Below are 21,378 nucleotides of genomic sequence, written 5' to 3' on the forward strand. Positions count from 1 at the left end.
CAACACCCTCAGTCTGGGGCTGCAGGCATGGATGCATGACAGCAGGTACTGCTGCACTGCAGCAACGCAGTACACACCACACAGAACAACATGCTGCCCTAAAGGCCATTTTAATAAAAACTATTCTGGTGTGCTATTCTGGACCCTTACTTTACTCATCTTAGGTTTACATAAGGGGTCAGATTTGAGGAAAATGAATGCCAAGCATATCTGCTCTCTCTGTAGCAGGCATCTAAATACCACTGGTTCCACCAGAGGAGAAAAAAAAGTATTAAAAAAGAATCATCAAATACAACCTAGATAAAAAGTGACAATGCAAAAATCTCCAACAAGTTTTAGCACTCACTGGGTATACTTATTACTGGGTTATTTTTTTTCACGTGGGAATAAATCATGGTGAGAAGAGTCTTAACTGAGTCCCTCCCACAGGGACCAGCAAGGATCAGTTGTCCTGGAGAGATGGACTTCAAGTAAAGGTCAAAGAAAATTGCTTTGGGAACCCCAGGAATATTTGTGCACCATTGTTGTAGACACAGGTTGGCCTGTTGATTATAATCTTTACAGCTGGTCTCACTCTGCACTTCCAAACTTTTTGAAGTTAATTCAGCGTTTCTGTTTTATAAGCACCTTACTCTGTTTCTTTGCAAAACAAAGCATACAACTGAAACCAAAGGAAAACATCAGAATTAAAACTTATCTAAAGCCTTTCCTGGCATGTATCTGTCTTCCTGACAGGTCTACAGCAGCATTTTGGTGCTAGCGTGGATAATTATTTTAGTCTATATTGCACTATAAACAAATGCTATCACAGGCATGTCAAAGAAGAGTTATTACTATAGGCATTTGGATTATCAGAGTAGGACACACAAAATACACATAACAACCAAAAATTTAGTTTCTTTAGCAGCAAAGGTGATGTCACTATTTCGTGAAATGCAAGTCTACATGAGATGGGTAAATCATGCAAAGCAAAGCAACAGCAGAAAAAAAAATTAAAGCAAGTAAAAGCTCTTACTGTGCAACAAGCTCGCCAAAGTTTTCATCAGGGCAGTATTTTCGAGGACGGCCTCGTTGAATATGACGGCCACGTTTAAACTCTTCATCATCAACAGTCCAAAAGGACCCAAACTCATCCTCTACTCTGATAAAGCACTTATGCAGTGAGAGGTTGGTGCGAATGGCACCCTGGGACAAGAGCAGCAGCAAAGGAGATGAAGTGGAAACAAAGGGACACGGGATCGGGGACAGAACAGACATCAAATACAGGGAAAAGGAAAAAGAAAATAAAATGCAATAAGCATAAGCAAATGGTTTGTGAGGGTTAATATGCATTGCCACCTAAAAGCTACTAGCATGTGATGCAACAAACACCAAGCAAGCAGGGTCAGGGTACTGGTGGGCATACAAACAGTAGTGATGAGATGTTTGTCTTGGTTTCCCTTAACTGAAACAATGCGAAACCACCTGTGGTTGGTCTAACACCAGCTAGCAGCCAAAAGCCTCTACGTTAAACTGTAAGCATGATCCAAGCTAGGCTAAGAAGTTCAAACATGGTGGACATACCCACTGATCTTTTGTGGCCTTCGTTTTTGGAACTCTTGTTCATCCACTGTCCATACTGCCCCTTTAACGTTTTCTACTCTCACAAAACACTTGTGAAGACTAAGATTATGACGCACTGCATTCTGCAGCAAGTATAAAAGAGAAAACATTCAAAAACTTTCTATGAGAAAATGCTCATCATTGTCCAAGAACAGCAGCACAGTCAGCTTGACAGTCCTCATTTTGCAATGTTAAGCCCCTTCCCCTCCCCACACCCACTTGCTTTCCCCAGCTCTTTACATCTTCTTTTGCAAAGACAAAATAAATATGAGCTTAAACCTGAGATTAAAAATTCAAGTTACTCTTATCAATTATCCCCAGTTTGAATGAGAAGAGCCATCACCTTAAGCATGCATGTTGTATAATACAGCACATTTCATACAGAATACAAGAGGAACATTGCTCAAGACATTTTCAAAACAAATATATACGCTCTGAAAGAGAAACTTCTCCCCTCCTGGAAAAGAAAGCAGTTAGAAAGGATTTCACACAAGTACAGACAGCTCAATTTAGCAGGGAGGCACTGGAGCAAGTGTTGTGGCTTCCCGCAGCTGGGCTAATGTGAATCAGGTGCTGAACCTCCTTTCATACCCACTGCATGGACCGGGGGCTCGGCAGCACCCCACTGCCCAGCACGGCACTGACTCCTGCCTTCATGGCCTGTTCTTATATGGAAGTTGGCTCCTATTTCTGGCAGACTACTGTACTGACTGATCTGAGCCTCTGCCAAGTAAAAACATGAGGAGGGCCCTCTGTAACAAAGTGATAATATCCCCACAGCTCATCACCCAGAGGGACCCACGCTCATGGCATCCGATGCTCAGATGTCCTCTATGCAGCTTGGTGCTGCAAAAGGATGAGCCAGGCCAAATCCTCCAACGTGCTTGGACATTTAATGAAGCCAGGCATAACGAGACACCTCGCTATGTCCTGGCAGGCTGCTGGCTTTTCTGTCCCTGCCCCTCTGAAACAGTGCCGAGAGCCTTGTTATTCCTCAAACAGAGTGCCATGCTCCTTCCCTGTTTTAGGAGCTTTCTGAGGAAATACCCTACTACAACAGTTGGAATTGATGATCTTAAAGGTCTTTTCCAACCTGAATGATTCTATGAGTCTACAAAGCCACTGGAATTTGTACATGGAGCTTGTCCCCAGCACTGCTGAAAGGCGCTTGGTAAACAGGGAGAGCAGAAGAAGCCATTTGCTGAGAATATACAGGCGAACAAATTCCCTATCACTGGCACCACTGATTTAGTCAATCTGGTTGACTCGTTAGCAGGCACAATGCCAGCCAAACACATGGCCTGGGTCTAGGCAACTAAGGGACTATGATTTTTTTCCTTCCTTCGTTGTCTTCTTGTTTTTTTTTTTGTTGGCTTTTCTTTTTAATGAACATCAGGTCTGCATTGTGAAAAGGAGCTCTAATCATGAATGTCTAAATCACTGTGCAAACAAAGGGTATGCACAGTGCATTTGTCATGTAAATTAAGAGGCAGTGGTGTGTGTGCCTTGGAGGGAAAGGCTAAGAGTCTTCTGCTACTCTTCCATTTCTCTGCAATCACCAGCATGGTCCCCACACTCCTGCCCATGGTGCAGGAAAAGATTCAGGGCTCAAACTGCCTTCACGCAGCAGTTGCTTGAATGCAAACGCATCTCCTCTGGCTATAGGAGCTCAATCCCAGCACTTTGGCTTTTCCACCCTGATCTGCTTGTGAAATGGTGGAAAAATTAACCTTGAATATGCTTTCCCTCTCAGCAAAGCAGAAATGTAGCAGAGATCCAAACACTCCCATCAAGGCTACCTCCTGCTGCCTTTACTTTCTTCTGCCCTTACTTTTTAACAATTTTGTTTTTCCTCCTCCCACCTCTTCCAGATTTCACTACTTTTGAAATTTTTGGCAAAATCCCTGATTTTAAGGTGGAGGAAAAACATCCAAAAGCCCCACACCTTATGGGCTAAAATCAGCCAGCTCAACAACTGCTGGTGGGTGCCGCATTAGTGCAACCTGACACAGGGCTGCTGGCCCACATCTGGGTAACTCAGGCAGTTTCCTGTGAAAATGGGAACACTGTCAAGTCTGGAGCAAAACGTAAGAATAATAATGCTATTTCCCTCAGTGAAAGCTGATCTTGTAGCTCATACAGCAGTTGATCAAACGCACACAGCAAAGTTCAGCAAAGAGAGATCTCTAAATTTGTAAACAGTCTCTAAATACATGGTTGAGCAGAAGTATTTGTATTACTTTTTACATTAATCCTGGAAAATACAGTCTGGTTTTGTTCTCTTGAAGTCAACGTGCAACTGATGGTTACGGCTGCTGGATATGTTGAGACAGACAAGTTGAACATTTGCAAGACATCCATGAAGCGCTGCTCTTTCTGTTTTCCCTGTGATCACTCATTTAAGGAATTCATGGCAGAAAAGAATTGTTTTGTTTCCCCTGCCTCTGGATACTTGCTATCTAACAGATTTATTTGAACAATACTCCAACGTTCTGCAGCCACACCTGCAGCCCGTGCCTCATAGCTGCAACTCCATGCCAGCAAATTACTCCAAAAACTCAAAAGCAAACAGACATTGCCTCTGACCTGTCAGAACCAGTTCACAGTGCTCCCACAGCAATCAGCTTAACAGAAAAATTAGGAGCTATTATTGTAAGATTATATATTTACCTTGTTAAAAATATTTGTATGCAAGCCACTTTTGCACAAAAATTACCCTGAACATGCTTGAATGTAGTAAATGAAAGGGTTTGTTATTTTAATAACTGCTCAGGCTCTGCTGTACTGCATTTTGGGAAAGAGGTTCATTTTGTAAAGGTCTTTATTCCTGCACTCTTCTGTGTTTTTAAAAGAGGGCTCAGGGAAGCTTGCTCACACCAAACCCTGACCCTAAACTTGGGGAACACTAACCCAAATGCCCCCCAAGCATTAGCTGAAGGTGAGTGCAAATCAGCACGTATATATTCAAATTATTCTGATTCTGCAATTAGCCCCTTGTGCTTGTTCTGCGCCCCGTGGGCTTCCCATCATGCCAATCCAGAGCTGCATTTTCATCCCCGCTGTTCCTGAAGGCTGGCATAAATCTGAGCAGTCTTCAGCAGGAAAACCTCTATTACTTGAAGCAGTTGAAAATTTTGCTGGTGGAACCTGGGGTGAAGCTCTTCTCCCCTGTTAAGTGAAGCAGGATGCGGGCACCAGCACAAAGTCTCCAAAGGGTATCAGCTTTCCTGGGACACACCTTGCCCTCCTGCAAGCCCGAGGGTCTGCAGCCCAGTTTCCCTTGTCCTCCTCTGCAGACTGCAAGTGTATGTGGTTTCTGGGACTAGATTTTATGTGATGAACAAAGCTAATTCCTAAGACTAGCCTTGCAGGAAATACAACCAGGGCTGCCTGCTACCTTCTTCCACTCCCCTTCCATTTCCCTTCCCTTTGCTGCTGGAATTAAATAGGATTTTTACATCAGCACCCACACCTGCAGCTGCTGAATAGTCCTACTGGAACCACTCCAGCAGCAAAAGACAGGCAGGTCTAAAAGGATCTTAAATCAGGGAAAGTTAATTTCCTTTCTGGATAGTACGGAAGCTGCAAAGTGAAACACTGTTCATGTTTTCCAACTTCAGTGAAGAATCAAAGCAGCAATCATAGCGACTTTTCCTGAACCTAAGAGTTTCTAGACCAAGGTTAAAAATGTACAACATGGTCTTGGGATCTGAACTAAAAGCAAAATATGCTGCTAAAACCCAAGCTAACTTCCAAGGACCATTTTTAGCTCTATCATCTAAAGGAATTAACTGTAAATGCAGACCGAGACAGGAAAAACAGGAGCTGATGAAACCGCACATATGCAACATACTCATCCTACCTGGTCATATGAAGTTGCTTGAGAGCAACAAAGTCGCCTAGATTAAGAGAAACTCACAGTACCAGGGGTGCAATTTTTACAGCAATACAAGATCCTGTTATTAGATTCATTCATTTGTCATTGCACAAGCTTCAGAAGCCAGTATGGCTATTGTAATGCCACATGTAAGAGAAGAAGTGGCCCCCCAAAATACCAAATAAAATTAACTCCTCAGACCTCTTATCTAGCAATATCTGAGGTAGTTATGATAGGAAATTAAAGTGTCAAATAGCAAGTTTATTTCTGTAAAACACCTATCTTATTGTGGAGCTTGCTTCTTCCATGTTATGCTCAATAAGCTTCTGCTGTGCAATTTAAACTATAAAAAAGGTGGTTTGCAACAGATCTGTGTATGCAGTTAAGAGTCAGTCAATTGAGGAAAGAAATCCACTGATCTATAGATCCTAGGGAAAAAAGTGGTCGTTGTGATTACAGTGTGCATAACTAACGGACAAACAGTATATCTTCTGACACAATAACTTCACCTCCTTTTTTTCCTTTCCTAATACGTTCCAGCTGAAGGGCTTGAGTTTCACTGCTAGCAGCAACCACACAGAGGAACTCATGACATAATCCCTGAACATAAAAGCCAATAATGGGGATTCAATTAGTGGTTTTCAAAGGCAGAAGAGTTTTTCTGCCAAATATCAAACTGTTCCTGCAGATAAGGCACCCAGTGTGTGTCAAAACTGCCGATCTACATTTTCATGTCCACACGTCATTACAATTTGTTATGTCATCAGCAACGTCTGCTCTGTACATGTCAGACAGCAAAGGCAAGAGGCACAGGTGAGCCAAGGCTTACCTTCCATGTCGCTGCGTTGCGTCTGAAGTAAGCAAACATTCGCGTGAACCAGTTGTAGATTTCATTTAGTGTTAGCTGTTTTTCTGGCGATTCGAGGATGGCCTTGTGAAGCAAAGCGATTGCAACATCAGTTATGAGCACACCAGTACAAAATACACTCACAGTTTTACTTTACCAAATACAGAAAGGAAAAAAAAGGAAGAAAGGGAAAAAGAAGAAGAGATTTGGAGCAAAAAACCTGAAGGAGGTTTTTCACAATATGAACTAAGATTAATGGCTGTATTTAACAGTTCAATGGCAAAATTCAAAATGGAATTATCTAATTGTTTTGAGTTTTTATTTCTGTTTCCTTACAGAAATATTAATTTATCAGTCATTCATAAAGCAGAATCAAAGAGAAATGCAAAACATTTCACTAGCTGATTAAAGCTCAGTAATTATTTAGAGCTCAGATTAATTCTAGGGATCAGAGATTACTGTAGCTTGTGATAATTGACTTGCCATCTTTAAACAGGCTCATTTTCACTGTTGTGTGAAATGAATTTCCTAATAATCACATCGTATTGTAATACTTAATCAAAAGCAATTATGTTATATATTGCAGTTCTAAAAACCCTTATAGTAAAGGTTTGAGCATTTGAGCACGCTTACATACCAAAGGTTTGAAAATCTATTTAATCCAGAATGTGCACATATAGGGAGATAGTTTTTTCCTAATCCAAATGCACGTTTGGCTCAGCTTACCTGTCTAATTAAAGATGCATATGTGAATGGTGGTCTAACTTCTGCGTTCTTATAAAATTCTTGGTTCTGGGCAATATCTGCTAAATAAGAGCAGTTGTTCTGTTATCATCACAGCCTGCTGCTGCTGGGATTCAGGCAACACAAGCTGCCCCACCAAAGGGGCCACACCATCAGAACCACTTTACCTGAAGAAATGGGGACATTGTATTTATCCGAGTACCGCCTTCGGATGGGTCCGACATTGTGCATGCTTGTGGTAGTGATGACCGACGGTCCCTGCGTGACAGGAGTGATGGGCGCAGTTGGGGTGGTGGGCGTATGAGGTAAGCTCTGTGGAGACGCCTCGGATGCAGTCTTGGAAAGCGTGACGCTCGATACCAGATTCAGCTGTGAAGGGAAGGACGAAGGTTTCGTTACAAATGGCATTTCTGGCTAATGGAAGGCTGCAAAGAAAATTCTTGGTAATGGAGTCTTCCTCAGTTTGAAGCAGAGAGTACTTGCTTCAGCTCCAAGTGCTCTTGTAACATCTCCATCAGGAGCCAGTAAAGTGAAATAAATATATACATTTCTGAAGAGATTTAAAGAAAGAATAACGTAGCCCGTTGCTGGAACTCCAAATTGTGAACTTTTATCTAAACCTTAGAACAAGATCTCACACAGCACATAATAACTTCAGTATTTTCTTTTAGTTTCATTGTTTCACAGTCTAAACCCCACACATCTCTTATTTCCATGCTGTCATTATGCATAGCTTCTAATCAGTCGTCTTGGATATTTTACTGAAGGCATCAGGCTTAAAATAAAAGGCAAGACTTTCCTAGGGACGTACTAGGGAGAAACTCCATCTCTCTGTTCAGCATTTAGGCTTTTTCTTTCTTCCCCTCCGTTCATCCATTTTAAAAGCAAAGCCCAGAGTAGGTTAACACTGGAATAATTTAATTAATCACACTGCATGAAATACTGCAAGGACTCAGTCCTGCAGAAGTGGCACCACTCTTCTTTTTCCTCCCAGGACAGAAGGTATCGCCATTACCTGCATGAAGCCCAGCCCAGGATAAATGGCAGTTTGCCACCTCAGGCTGTAAGACACAACTGCCTCCACGGTTGTGCATCAAACCCAGCTCCAACTCAAGTGCTTTCAATACACAACCCTATTTATACAACCAGCATCCACATTCCTCCCCGACCCTTTCTTTTTGCCCTATACCATCCTTTGAAAGATGATTCTCCATCTCAGTAGGTCACTCCTGCTGAAGTATTTTAAACAAACAGTCTGATCTCTTAACTACAACATCAGAAAAGACGACTGAGAAAAGGGCTCTTTGACTACTTCCACATTTCCTTCTCTTAGGCAGTTTTGTGAGTAATATTGGTGAAATCCTGACCCCACTGAAGTCAGTAGCAGAATTCCTACTGAATTTAAAGGGAAAATATTTTACAACTTTTGCTCGTTATTAAAATTCCTTTTTGCCTGACATGAAACCTTTTCAGATGAAGGCAAGGCGCAGTACTTGGCTATGCCCCCAAATATCTCATGTTTATCCATAAGGCACTGTATTAATTTTCCTCGCATGAAACTAAGCAGATAAGAAAACTCCTATTAGCACCCCTCATATGAGTTAATAGCCACAAATAATGTTTCTTTATAAAAATAATAGGTAGTGTAAAACAAAGGTAGGGTAAAATAAAAGGCTCTAATACTACAGAAAGGATATTGATACAAAAAGTCCACTGCCCACAGGAAGGGCACAGCTGAGCGACAGGCAAATTGTGACTGCTCTTTCCCCCTGGATTGAGAAGGAGCAAGCGTAGGGAAGCCCCAGCCACAAACACCCAGCGCTGTATGGCTGCAATGGCGCATAAGCATCTCCAAAGAAAGAAGGTGGTGAGCAGAGGACCTGCAAACACCCCACCCCTGAGCAGGGGCTTACAACCAATGCTTCGCCTTCCAGCGGGAAACGCTTAACACTTCAGGGCAAAGCCGGAGAGCATGAACCCAGCTAGGGATGGTGAAAGGCGGTGAAATATGGGTATTGATTTCCCAGCGACCCCCACACCAGTATGAACCGCTATCGGCAGTGTGGAGGTAAGCATGCCTTCCCAGACCCTGCGGGGCCAGCACTGCCGCCACATGCCGCCCGCTCCGATTGTTGACTGGCATGATTTAAGGACACTGATTAGGGACATGTATATAGTAATGTCTCCCTGTTATCCATCTATTACATATGATAAAAGGACCAGTGACGATAATTACAGTACAACTGACAGGTCTCACCATGAAGTTAAATCTACTGTATTTTATCTCAGTTTCTAAATGGACATTTTAACAGTCCAATAACTGCGAGCAAATCTGCATCAATTTTAAGAACCCATCTCCAGTGCAGGCTCGGCAGCCAGGCCCTCCTGTTGCAAAGATCACTGCTCGTGCTTCATCATTACGGCTCCAACTACTCCATTTCAAAAGAGTCCCCTTCCTTTTTTAGTGTGCAAAAACTTAACATTTAATCTGTTTCTACTAGGGAACTGCGAGAAAAGATCCACAAAGGTCACCGTTCCCTGCTTAAAGAATTTGAATTGAGTTAAATTTCTTAAGGCTTTTCAGCATAGGTAGCAAGTAGGAATAAACACAGAAGAGGACGAGCAAAGGAGGGGGGGCTTTAACAGGCTTGACAAATGACACCGTGATTCACACCCACTGCTGGGCTGCCACTAATAAGCTACAGAGGAAGCAGCCAATCTCAGCTAATTACCAGATAAAATTGTATTGTAAGGACTCTAATTAGGAGATGCTTATAGAGGTGATCTAATGATTAAACGCTGCATCCAAGTGACCCCACCATCAATGTGCAGTGGTGCAAGATGTCACTGGAATATTTTGTAGAAACAGTAATTTTATTTCAAGGAGGGGAGGCAGTAATATTTGTAATAATGGCTATGAGGTAAACTAATTAAAAGACAGTTCCTAAAGGAAGACTGTGGCTTTGAGCAGCTGTGGCCGTTCCAAAACAAAGTGCCAAATCTCAACAGAGGAGCTGCAGTCAAGTGGAAAATTTCTGCCTGACCTCTGCTCTTGCTATTAATTTGCAGGAAACCTAATGACACATATACATATTCCCACAAAATTGTTCTAATTGCTAATTTGCCAAAGGAGCCCAGTTTCCAAATTAAACATGACTGCAGTCTGTGAGGAAGGAGAGAACAAAAAGCTGGAACACAGAGAGTCTGCTGCGTTTCACCTCCGACAACCATTTGCAAGCCTGAACCAACAAGTTAATGAAACACGACCTTGTCGATCGCTAGCGAAGTTCTTCCTTTTTCTGTGTTTTATTTGATGACACTCTCCCCTTCCAGCCAGGGTCCATCCCTGCCTGTGCTGTTACCAAAACATGAGATAGGGTAAGGGAGGAGAGGGCTGAGCTCCTCCCGCAGACTTTCGCAGCTGCTTCCTTTGTTGCATCTATAGCGCAAAGGCTGAAAAATCGGTTGTGAATTAGAGCAGAATAACAAATTATGAATGGTGTTGGTTTTGTTGCCATCTTGAATTATTAATCCGAATGGTAAACTATTAAATCTTAATATTGGCATCAATTAGAAACGTGAACGCAGCCATGGGTGATTGTGCAGGGCAAAGATCAGGGAGGGAGCGGGCTGGGAGGGTTTCTTTTCCTGATGGAAACTTGACACAGTTTCTCCCTGTTTGCATTTTCTATTTAAAAACAAGCTACTATGATTAGAAAAGTTGATCGTGTTGGTATTTTGTGCGCAGCCTGTTTCCCACATACCGCAATTTTTGGAGGAGGTAGCATTGCTGGCAGAGGGGAAGGGAGCCGAAGTCACGGAGTGAGCACCCCAACGAGCAGGAACTCTTGTACTGCAGTAAGGCACAACATGGGGCACCCTCCAAGTACAGTGGAGAGTACAGCCCCTGCACCAAAGGGTTAAATGATTTCGTAATGTTTGTACTGGGGATGGGGGAGGATTTCCTCCAGCCTTTAATGGAAAAAAAAAGCAAGCGATCACATGAGCCAAAAACCCCCAAACACCAAGAAATAAAAAAACACCAACAGGAAAACCACCAAAGCCCACAACAGTTTTAGGTCCTAAAATTCTGCACATTCAGTCACTGAACCTCATTGGGTGCTTTGTTCAGTTCTGAGTTTTGAGAACATTTCCTCATACTGTTTTAACTTAATCACAAATACTGTAGCTGTTTTAGCGTTCAATATCCTGCTTAGGATTTTATTATTAACTCTTTTCAGAAATAGGCATGTCCTCCTATTAAAGGTGAAGACGGAGTATCTTTATTTTCTTTAGATATAAAGAAGGCAGAGAGGTAACTTTCTCCTTCACCCTGTAAAACAGATTTCCAGTTAAGTGGCTCTCCCACTAGGGCTGTCTGATTTCTTTTTGTGTAAACATTTTGCATGACAATGGTGGCTGCACATGAAAAAGCTCCTAAATCTCTTTTTAGAAGAAAAAAAAAAAAAAAGATTTTTATATATGTGTATGTATACATGTGTGTGTACATATATATATGTGTATATATATATATATGTGTACATATACATATATATGTTTCTAAATGTGATGGTGGGGCCATACCCACTGCTGCAGGTCAGTGACTCTTCTGCAATAGATGCTGCTGCTCTGGTCCCAGCTGGGACTGAGGATTTATCTGTACTGATTTCCTGGGCCTGAAACACTCCAAAGTAGAGATTCCTTTTCTTGACACCCAGGGTGGGAGAGAAAGCTACCACTGGGCCTGAAACTGTGTTAAATGCTGTGTCTTCCTCTCCCATTTCAGCCTGGACACATTAGTGTATTAGATGAGGAGCCTGGCAGGCAGCAATCACTTAGCAGGTGTTGTTATTGGCAGGAATACTAAGGAAACCAAAGCTGAGGAGTGAGACTTAATGAAAACCAGTATATAAAAACAGCTTTTGTTGTGCTTGAGAATCTCTCTTTATTGCTGCATATCGTTATTTTTTCAAACTATAAAGTCCGGCTGCAGCAGCTAAAATGCTCAGTCATTACCTCAACAGTTAAAAGACTTTTTTTTTTTTTAATGCTTTGTTATTACAGTTGCTAAAAACAGCATTTCAAAACAATCATAACTGCTATGGTTAGGGTAAAAAAATACATAGAAGGGATATTTAACAGTGCATCTTATTTAAAGTGCCAAAAGTTTCTCTCACAGTTTTCTGTCTATTTTTAAAGACGGCTATAGCACTCACTATGCAGAATTACTTGTTGCTTGATGCTTTTTCCTTTTCCCTCCCTTCCTATGAACTTCAACATATGTTAATCCCCCAAAAGAAAGCACATTTCCATTTCAACCTATTACGCTGATCTCTAACACCAATGAAAACAGCATGTAGGGGAAGGCATCTTAATAGCAAAACCAGAATGACAATTCTTAAGAAATCAATCTGGCTTTTGTGTTGTGGTTTTGGTAGGGTTTTTTTTGGTTTTACCTTGAAAAAAAAAAGATCACCACACAAAAATGTCACAGCCTACTGCTGCACAGAGAACTTTGTTCTTGCTATATTCAGGCCCTTTAGTACCACCAAAACAACACTTGTAGCAGTAACTGGGAACAAATTTGCCTGTTCCGAGTTGTGAGATACTTCCACTTTCTTTTAAAGTGCTGCACCATTGGGTACTTTAATTATAAAGCTGGACACTTTTGAATGTGGCCCTGAGCACTGCAGCTCCTGATGTGCTCTCCCTTCCCAGCAGCTCCTCAGAAGCAGGGAATTGCTGCCCTTTGCGGTACACCAGACATCACCTCCACCCTAGCTTGCAGTGGTTTAGGCCATCCACCACTACACTGTGTAAGAACACGATAAAATCTCATTGGCTTTAACAGGACTAAAGAGTTCTATTGAACAGATGTTTTGGTGGACTGGTGTAGTGAAATGCATGGACCACCCCATCACCCTTCCCAAGGTTAAAATTACTGGAAGGAGCTAAAAGCCACCCAAATGGGATGGATGGGCACGGCTATCCTGGTACACGCAACCCCCGCTCTGAAGCTGGGCAAGTTCTGAATTGATGCACAACCATTAAGGACCAGGTTGTGATCTACCTGGTCTAAACCCAGCTGCTCATCTACTGCCTGAAGCCCAAAAGGCAAAGACAACTAATGGTCAGTGTGGATTACAAACAGCATGAGGTTAACATGGACACTCAGTCACCAATTTTACCTGCCAGCAACAAAACAGTTTAAAAACAAGCATTAAGATCCTTTAAGCAGAGTAAAAACATTTCCTCAGTCACGAAAAGGCTGTAATTTTAAATCCCGATTCACTGCTACGTTTGGATTTGCATCCGCTCTTTCCTTTAAAATCACTGATGTACTGTAATATATTAATTCTAATGTACACCTTGCATTAGTTATGTTGGCAGAAAAAAATTAATTACTGGATGTAAAGAATACTTTGCACTGCAATAATGGTCATCAGATCTTTTTTACCAAAGTCCTATCCCACTGAGTTAAAAGGACTAGGGTCTAGCACAGCCTATGCAATGCCTGTGTATTTTTTTCACTAGGAAAGCACAATTTATGCAAAACACTATACTTCTACATTTTATAATTAATTTTCAAATGCTTCACCTATACATATTTTAATAATTTCTGATTTATCAGATGGTATCTATAATAAATTTTTCTATATTTCAATAAATGAAAAGAAGGCAGTTTCAATCCAACAACAGAGTGCCACACAATATAGGCCTGTCAGGCACCAATTTTTACTTCTAACATGTAAGTTAAAGGATAAGGAATTTATAATGCTGCCTGTGAACGAAACCACTTTTCATACACAAATGTGATCTTTTTTTTTCCAAAGGGTAATACAACAGTACATTTACATAAACTAATCCAAACAATCTATGTATTTGACAATGGCAAACCTCACACAGACTGCCTATTGTTGGTTTACATCTTGGAGTTCTTTATGTTGGCTTGTAACACTGCTCTAGCTGTCAAAGGTTTGACTTGGACTCTAAATAAATGGTTATAGAAGTGCTGTGCAGCGATATTGGACTTCTTTGCAAAAGAAAACCTGCTGTGTATGAATTCAAAAGCTATTAATTTTTCAGTCAAAAATATTCATGCCTATTTCTTTTAATAAAGAAACACTGTGCTGAGCAACTGAGAGATAATGTTGACTAGTGGTACAGAATTTTCAATAGAGCAGTTAAAAATAAATTTAGTAGGAGGTCCCCAACAAAGCTATAATTTTCCAGAATGTAAAACATTTTTAATACTAATCAAGACAGCCCTTTTCCCCCTGCGTTCACTTTTTTTTCCCCACTGCTTTTCCCTGTTTATTAGCTGTTAACAGCAATCTTCCTGGCGACACCGCCTGGTATCTCCATAGCCTACAACACCCGCGAAAGCTCCCTGCCCTCCGCGGCCGAGCATCGATCATGAGCTGCTTTGCCAAATGCTGCTCGCCTCCCTATGATTTCCTCCCTTTAGTTTTTAATCCTTCCTCCTGAGGGGCACCGCTGTTATGAAAGGCCTCAAGGCAGAGTGCTTTGAGACTTCCAGATTATTCCGCTGTTTTAATTTTTAATCCAGTAAGAGCTATAGAAACCAAACCTCCTCCCCATTCTGTTGGGTCTACATACTTTGCCAACAATGCACTGAAGCATTTGCATTCAGGCTGAGATGGATGCGAGGAACTAGAAGAATGCTATTTTTATAGACACTGTAAGTAGTTCTACTCTTGAGGGCTGGTATCCACCAGATCACGCAATTTTAGGTATCTCAACAGCTTAAATGGAAGGGTTTATACCTACCACTCAACTCTCTCCAAGAAGGCACTGAAATTTCCGGTTGACTTTGACATGTGCTCCAGTGTTGCTGAATAGCCTGCAATTTTCTGTCTAGTAGCCTCCCTATGCACTTCTGCAGCCATTTATTTCCAACTACATGGAAACTGAGAAATCCTTTTCTAGTAAAAATGTGTGCGCGAAGTGTTTAATGATTTTATGTTCTCTATCTCTGTAATGTGTTCTGTTTCAGACATTAATTTTGTCTACCAACTGCATCTTGGCAGGCTACCATATTTGCTGGGTTAATAGTCTGACTCCTTTTTATTTCCATCACCATAAATCACACATATATGGGTGTGTGTTTGCTTTATTTATAGAAAAAAAATCAGTCAAAACAGATAAACCAATACTTTGTCATTATGCTGCATCATTGCATATTGATTAAAATTGCTAGTACTAACTATAGATTGTCAACGCTCAATTAATTTTCACACAATGACTCAAAGCAAAATCAAATAAAGCCAGTGTACCTTTAAATCTTACAAATCTTAAAATCAGGAAGCAAAGCACTCTCTCCATTTCGAATAATCGTTGGAAGTTCTGAGAAACATTTTCAGCATTAAGAGGTTGGGAGAAAACAACAGCTGAAGAAGAGTCATTTTGGTCAGGAAATGAGATGGTGGGTCTGTCTGCGTTTGGGGCTACCCAAGAGTTTTCTTGGGCTGCAGAGCTACTTGCTTCCCCTGCAGCCTCTTTTTTAAAGGGCAATCTGGGGCAGAGAAGGTTTCTCGTCTCAGTTTCAACAGTATAAAACCTGATACTGGTTAACCGCGATTAACATCAAAACATGCAGCTAGAGTCTCTTCTACTGTAAATGTCTGTCAGACAGGGAGAAAGCAGAATAAATATACTACATATAATTTAATTACATCTCCTTCCTAACACTTCCTAAGATTTCATACAAGTTGGACTGATGCAAAGCAACTTACAGGCTACTACGTAAGGCCAGAAAAAAAGCTCAATGCATCAGCTTTAAAGCAAAACAACTTTCAAACTCCCTGAAGAGAAGGGGATGAGGAAACCCAGGTGCCCATGGCAGTGCCTTCTGCAAAGCAGCACTTTGCATCTCATCACCATGGCCAGCTCTGAAGCGGTCCACGCTTTGCATCATGTGCCCCAGTGGGGAACAGGAAAGAGAGGTTTGTTGTGAGATTTTATTTGCTTTTGGCACAGTTCGGTACTTACGGGCTGAGGGGTGGCTTTTGGTTCAGTTGACTTCACATGCAGGTGTGTCATCATGGCTTGCAGGCGCTCTTTATCTTTTGCAAGCTGAAAGGGGGGGGGGGGGGGGGAGAAGAAAAATCCTCTGTTATTCACACAAATAAAACCCAGTCTCTGCTTATTCCTAATTAAACAGCTGGCACCAAGGCATGAGACAGAAGAGTTTTATTGCCGAGTAGTTTTGAAATTGTATATGGTCTATTCGTGAGGTAAAGCTAAAGCATGGTGCTGGGTGTCACTATTTCCTAAAGCAAAATGCATTAGCCCTCGAGTGAGAAGAGCTAGACCTGCTGGCACCAAGAGCTTCACTCTAGCCCTGACAGCTAAAAGACAACAGTGAATCATGTTTATTAACCAGCCCCACTCCAGCTCAGGAGGCACGGCGAAAAGCAAGTGAGGCAGCAGCTCTGAGATGCCTCTGCCTCCTTTCAGACCAGAAAATAAGTGGCACAAATGGAGTATGGCTTTTACAGCACCTACAGGCCTTGTGGCATGTGCAGCAAATGCAGAGAGAGCAGTGGTTAAACCACATGAGGCACCTCCATGGGGCATGGCAGGCAGCCTCAGCTCTTGAAAGCATCTTGCTTTTACTTGAGAAGGTGGCACAGCCCCTCAGTGGGTCACCCAGGGCAGCCAGCCTGGGAATCTGAGCAGCAGCACCCTGAGCACGGGCAGGAGCAGCAGGGTGGGTTGCCAGCATCCCTTTGGCATACAGCTGCAGGCGGCAGGATGGGAAGGGCTAACAGCATACAGAAACCACCTCAGAGCACTCGTCTCAAGGCACCCAAAGCCACAGGACCAATACTTTCACCCTTCCTCATGGGTCACATCATGCCCAAGAGCTAGGGCAAAGCTCCTGCTCTGGATGTCTGTTTTACTTTAAGGTTAAGATTTGAACCAGGCCACAGCTGCTGCCTTGGGATCACACCACACACATCCTTAGCCAAGAAGGCATCCCAATGCATTTCAATGCACAGGACAGACGCTAAATTTCATTATTTTGGGGAACCATTTTTTTGTATGTGCAACAGGACTTTTTCCAGCTGCTTTAAAAAAAAAATATGGTGGAAAAATATTAAGAAATAATACTAATGAAAAAAGGGGTGTTATTAACCTATATGCCCAATGTAAAAGCTCCTGTTTCCAGCAGGACTTGGACCAGGTTCTCACAAATGACAACTTTTGCAGACTTTTTGCTTTAGACAAGCCAGATTCCCAGCGCCAAGAGGAGAACTGTGTTCACATTCCAGCAACACTTTAAACAACCTGCCCACCTTATCACCATCATCTGTTTGTAACAATAAAGTTGGGCTAAGTGTATATAAAAGGAGACTTGGTCATAAATCCCCATTATGGTCAAGGCTGTGTTGCTGTTTGCAAGGCGAGGGGCTTCTGACTGTGCCAGAAAGGTGCTGTGATAGGATAAAACTTGGCACATGGGTTTCCAAGACAGGAATTAAATACAGGAAAAAATGGTGTGACCACTGTGTGCTCTGGAAGTGTAAAAGCAAAATCACTGGGCTTTTCTAACAGCTGCTCTTTTCTTGGTCAAAACCCTCAATGGCAAGAGAGAGAACCTGACACTCACAGCAGATCTGCAATCTCATCACCAGATCTGTGCCGGACTTCACAGAAGAGCCAAAGAGCAGCAACGGGCTCTTATCATAGCACTGCAGCAGAAACTTCTCCCTCTGAGAGTCCTCTGAGGACCTCTTCAGAGAAAGGAGAGGTCTCACCCCTCAGCTGCTGTGCTTCACACAAAACAAATTAAACCCAAGAAATAGCTGTGCTCTCACTACAGCTCTGTTGTGCAATGCCTCATCTGTAGCAGTTGCTGGGCGCACCGGGCTGCTTGGCGGGGTCATATGTGCATTAAATTCTGGTCTGCAGGCTACTGCAGAAGAACAACATCTTCTAGCCAAAATAAATAGAAGGCAGGCACCTGAAAGCTTCCTGCCTGCACCAGTGCGGCGGCAGGAGGGAAGGCACCCGGGCAGCCCTGGGCACACCCTGCCGCGCTTCCTCTGGGCCCCTGCAGCCAAACAGAGCGGTGCACCTCCCTCTGAGCGGCCGGGGTCCTTGTTCACAGTGTTTTCACTCATCATCTTAGCAAGGCTTTTAACGCCGTTTCTGGTGGACGGAGGTTATTAAAGATCCTCTCGACATTTCAGGCAGACACATGCTAGCATTTTGTCATAGTCTAGGAATTCAAACACTCACCCAGTTAGGCAGGAGTTTAAATTATGAAAAATAGAGGTCTCTCAGTTTCAAAGCACTGAAGAGAAGTAAAAAAATCTGAAGAATTTCTTTAAACTGTTTTTCCCTTAGGTCAAGAAGCAGTAGTGATATAAAACTAGAATGTCACTAGTAGCCCCCTCAGGTCAATGGGGTCATACAAAAGAAGCCACGAGGTCTTGTGTGGTCATCGATGGGAGCAAATTCTCACTGGTGGCTCTCACTGGAGTCCAGACACTCATGAAAATGCTCTATCTACTGACAGTGTTCTTGGGCAAGGACTATGCTGCCGTATATGCAAGGATCTGCTCTGTAGAAGGGGTCTGAAGACTAGAACACAGTCCCATCTGCAGCCTCATTCTTTCTTCCTATATCCATTTGGAAAGCTCTGCATGGTGGCAGTTTTCAGCTGGTCACCCAGTTCTTGATTATACGCCTGATTTTGTGAGGTTTCCCTCACCTCTGTGGGGTACAACCATGATGCAGATGCCTGACTGTGGTTCAACAGGAAACACATCCAGAGAAAGGTACATGCTTTGAAAACTTGGACACCAGGACACATGCCTTGTCCCAGAGAGGTTAAATCCTAAACCTACACAGGTAGAAATGGGAAGGCACAGAAAGCACAGGCCAGAAGCAACTCAAGGTAAGGGGGCAGGAGTCTGATAACCAAGGAGCAAGAGGGGAAGGCATTAGGCACAGATGATAGAGAAATAACACAGGAAGAAAGAAAACAACAGCGAGGACCAGGAACGTGAAAACAGAAACCCAGTGAGGGGCATTCAACAGGAGCAACATGGCCAGAACAATGAGAACAGAGATCACTTCAGCAGCAGGATTCTGGACATACCAAGGACAAAGGAGAAGGAAGCCGGTCATGGACAATGCAAGAGACAACCAAGACACAGCTTCTTTCCTTCCATTATGTGCCTAGTTGGGCTGTGCACTAGAAAGGTTTAGGATCCACTTCAAGAGTGTCAGTGGAAAACAGGCCCAAAGAGTGTTTTCATACACTGAAAATGGCCAGCTGTCTTCATTTTCTCCCATGAGGAGATACTTTTTAAAACTTAGCATAGCTTTGTTGCCGTTCTGGGATGTTTTTTCACTCAAAGGTGGTGCTGCTAAGAACTAGCTAAGGATAGGGATATGTTCCTGTGTTTGTGTTTTACCCAGCAGCCCAATTCTCACTATTTATAAAGACAACAAATGATCATGTCAAGATGGTTTAAACAAAGTGAAATATGAGAAGATCTCTACCTTGTCTGTGATATTTTAAGTATGTTTGTGATGGAAGTGCTGAGCCCAAAACTTTGAGATACTTCTGCAAAGAGGCATTTGCAACCAAACACAAACCAGATCTGACCTGTTTTGTTTTCTGGGTTTTTGTTTGTTTTGTCTTTTTCCAAAAAAGTTGATATAAAAATTACTTTCTTTAAAAGATACTGCACTTATCTAAGTCAATGGCACTGCTAAAACTATTGTGTATAAAACAAATAAGAGCATAAAGAAAAGAAAGGCGTGCATTTGGGTCGACGACACTCAAAACCTTAAATGCATCTCTCAGGTGGAAGGAATGTCATAAATTCTACTCCTGTCTTGAGGGAGCTGTGCACAAAATGGTGCAGCACCCAGACCTTGTCATGGTGCTGGACCCTGAACAGCATGGGATACTTCACAGCTCCACTAGAAGGCAAAGCTTCTTATCAGTGCTCAGTACCATGTGTCAAATGGGAAAGGCTATGGGTCCCTCTTCTATCTAGCTCACCAAACTCAAACAGCTGGTCAGAGGGCTTGTCACCACCCCACTGGTAACTGCTCCATTGCAGGAGTATCAGGTCAATGGTCTTAGTCCAGCTGCTCCTGCTACAACATGTTGAGTGCTGCAGATCACATCACTAAAAGCCCTGCTGTTGGGCCAGCCTTCTGCTTTATGATGGTTCTGAGCAAAATCAGGTCACAGCCAGACAAACTAGGTACTGGAAGCCAAATCCTCGTGCATATTTAGGCAGATTATTTTTCCTTTTCAAAGTATCAGAGGACCAATACACAGGATAAAAAGAAAAGGGAGAAGAGAGGAGTTACAGGCACATTTCAGAAGCAGGATCACCTTCCTCCTCTCCTCCTGTACCTAACCTTGCTGGCCAATGCATGGATGGTTTCACTCTGTTACCAACATCCCTGTCTAAATTAATCCTCCAGTTCACCCTGTTTACTGTGCTAGTATGATTGTTAAAAACAAATCCAGAACTCTCTGGCTCTTCCACCACTTTGAAATTATGTTCTTGTCCTGGGGTCCTTATACTGCCATCCCATGCAGTGGCTCTAAGCTGAGGTATTCCCTAGCACTAAATGGGTGGAAAGCTGTAACTATTAGTCACTTCTGACAATCAGTAGAATGCACCACTGGTAAATCTTTCCCAAATTTTGTCAAGAGCTTATGGATTGGTGACAACCAAGTATCATCTCTGTCCTGCCCAACTGTTAACACAGGCCATTATCCTGTAGTTCCAGGCACAGCGATTCCCAGCGACTGCAGGAGAGAAGGATTAATGCTTTTCAAATTGACTGTAACTGGAAAAATCTAGATTTACCTTCAGCCTGAACATTACTGCATCTTGGTAAAAGATTATCTCATATCTCAGTTTACCAGGAAGACTGCAGATTTTTTCTCCCTAATTCCCGAGAAACTTGTTAAAATAACAGACCCTTTCTCGTAACATTTTCTGCAAGACTCTGATATTTTATGACTGGTAGTTTGATTTTTATAAAACTTGTATTAAAATAGTTTATATTGCTTCAGCTAATAGTGAAAGAGTGTCATGACCAGCGTGTTCCTGAAAGTAAAATTTAAGAAATATCTATGAAAGAAAAAGGGTAATTTGTAAGATAAGAAGATAAAAGGCATTTTTTTAAATGCTTATCTGGAAAAGTAACAACAAGAAGTTTAAGTGTGGTTTTGCTGATTTTTCTCTCCAACTATTTGAAGCTATAAATGACTTAACTCAGTAAAATTCCAAATGTAATT

General features: G+C 42.3%; 1 protein-coding gene across 22 annotated transcripts in view; it reads right to left on the minus strand.

The window, feature by feature from the left end:
• The window catches only part of FOXP1 (forkhead box P1), a 386,145-nt gene that overhangs the window by 13,969 nt on the left and 350,798 nt on the right, over positions 1-21,378 (minus strand). For 18 of the 22 annotated variants that reach the window (XM_062630323.1, XM_062630334.1, XM_062630321.1 and 15 more), the window contains 5 exons: positions 16,083-16,166; positions 7,238-7,439; positions 7,053-7,132; positions 6,309-6,410; positions 1,564-1,685 (listed from right to left, as the gene is read on the minus strand). In XM_062630323.1, coding sequence (XP_062486307.1) covers positions 1,564-1,685; positions 6,309-6,410; positions 7,053-7,132; positions 7,238-7,439; positions 16,083-16,166 — 590 coding nt within the window. The remainder of the gene's footprint in view (positions 1-1,563; positions 1,686-6,308; positions 6,411-7,052; positions 7,133-7,237; positions 7,440-16,082; positions 16,167-21,378) is intronic. The other 4 variants (XM_062630333.1, XM_062630341.1, XM_062630340.1 and 1 more) reach the window with 2 other exon arrangements.

This window comes from Pezoporus occidentalis, unplaced genomic scaffold (assembly GCF_034315485.1).
Source record: "Pezoporus occidentalis ecotype Australia unplaced genomic scaffold, CSIRO_AGI_Poc_V1 ctg35, whole genome shotgun sequence".
NCBI lineage: Eukaryota > Metazoa > Chordata > Aves > Psittaciformes > Psittacidae > Pezoporus > Pezoporus occidentalis.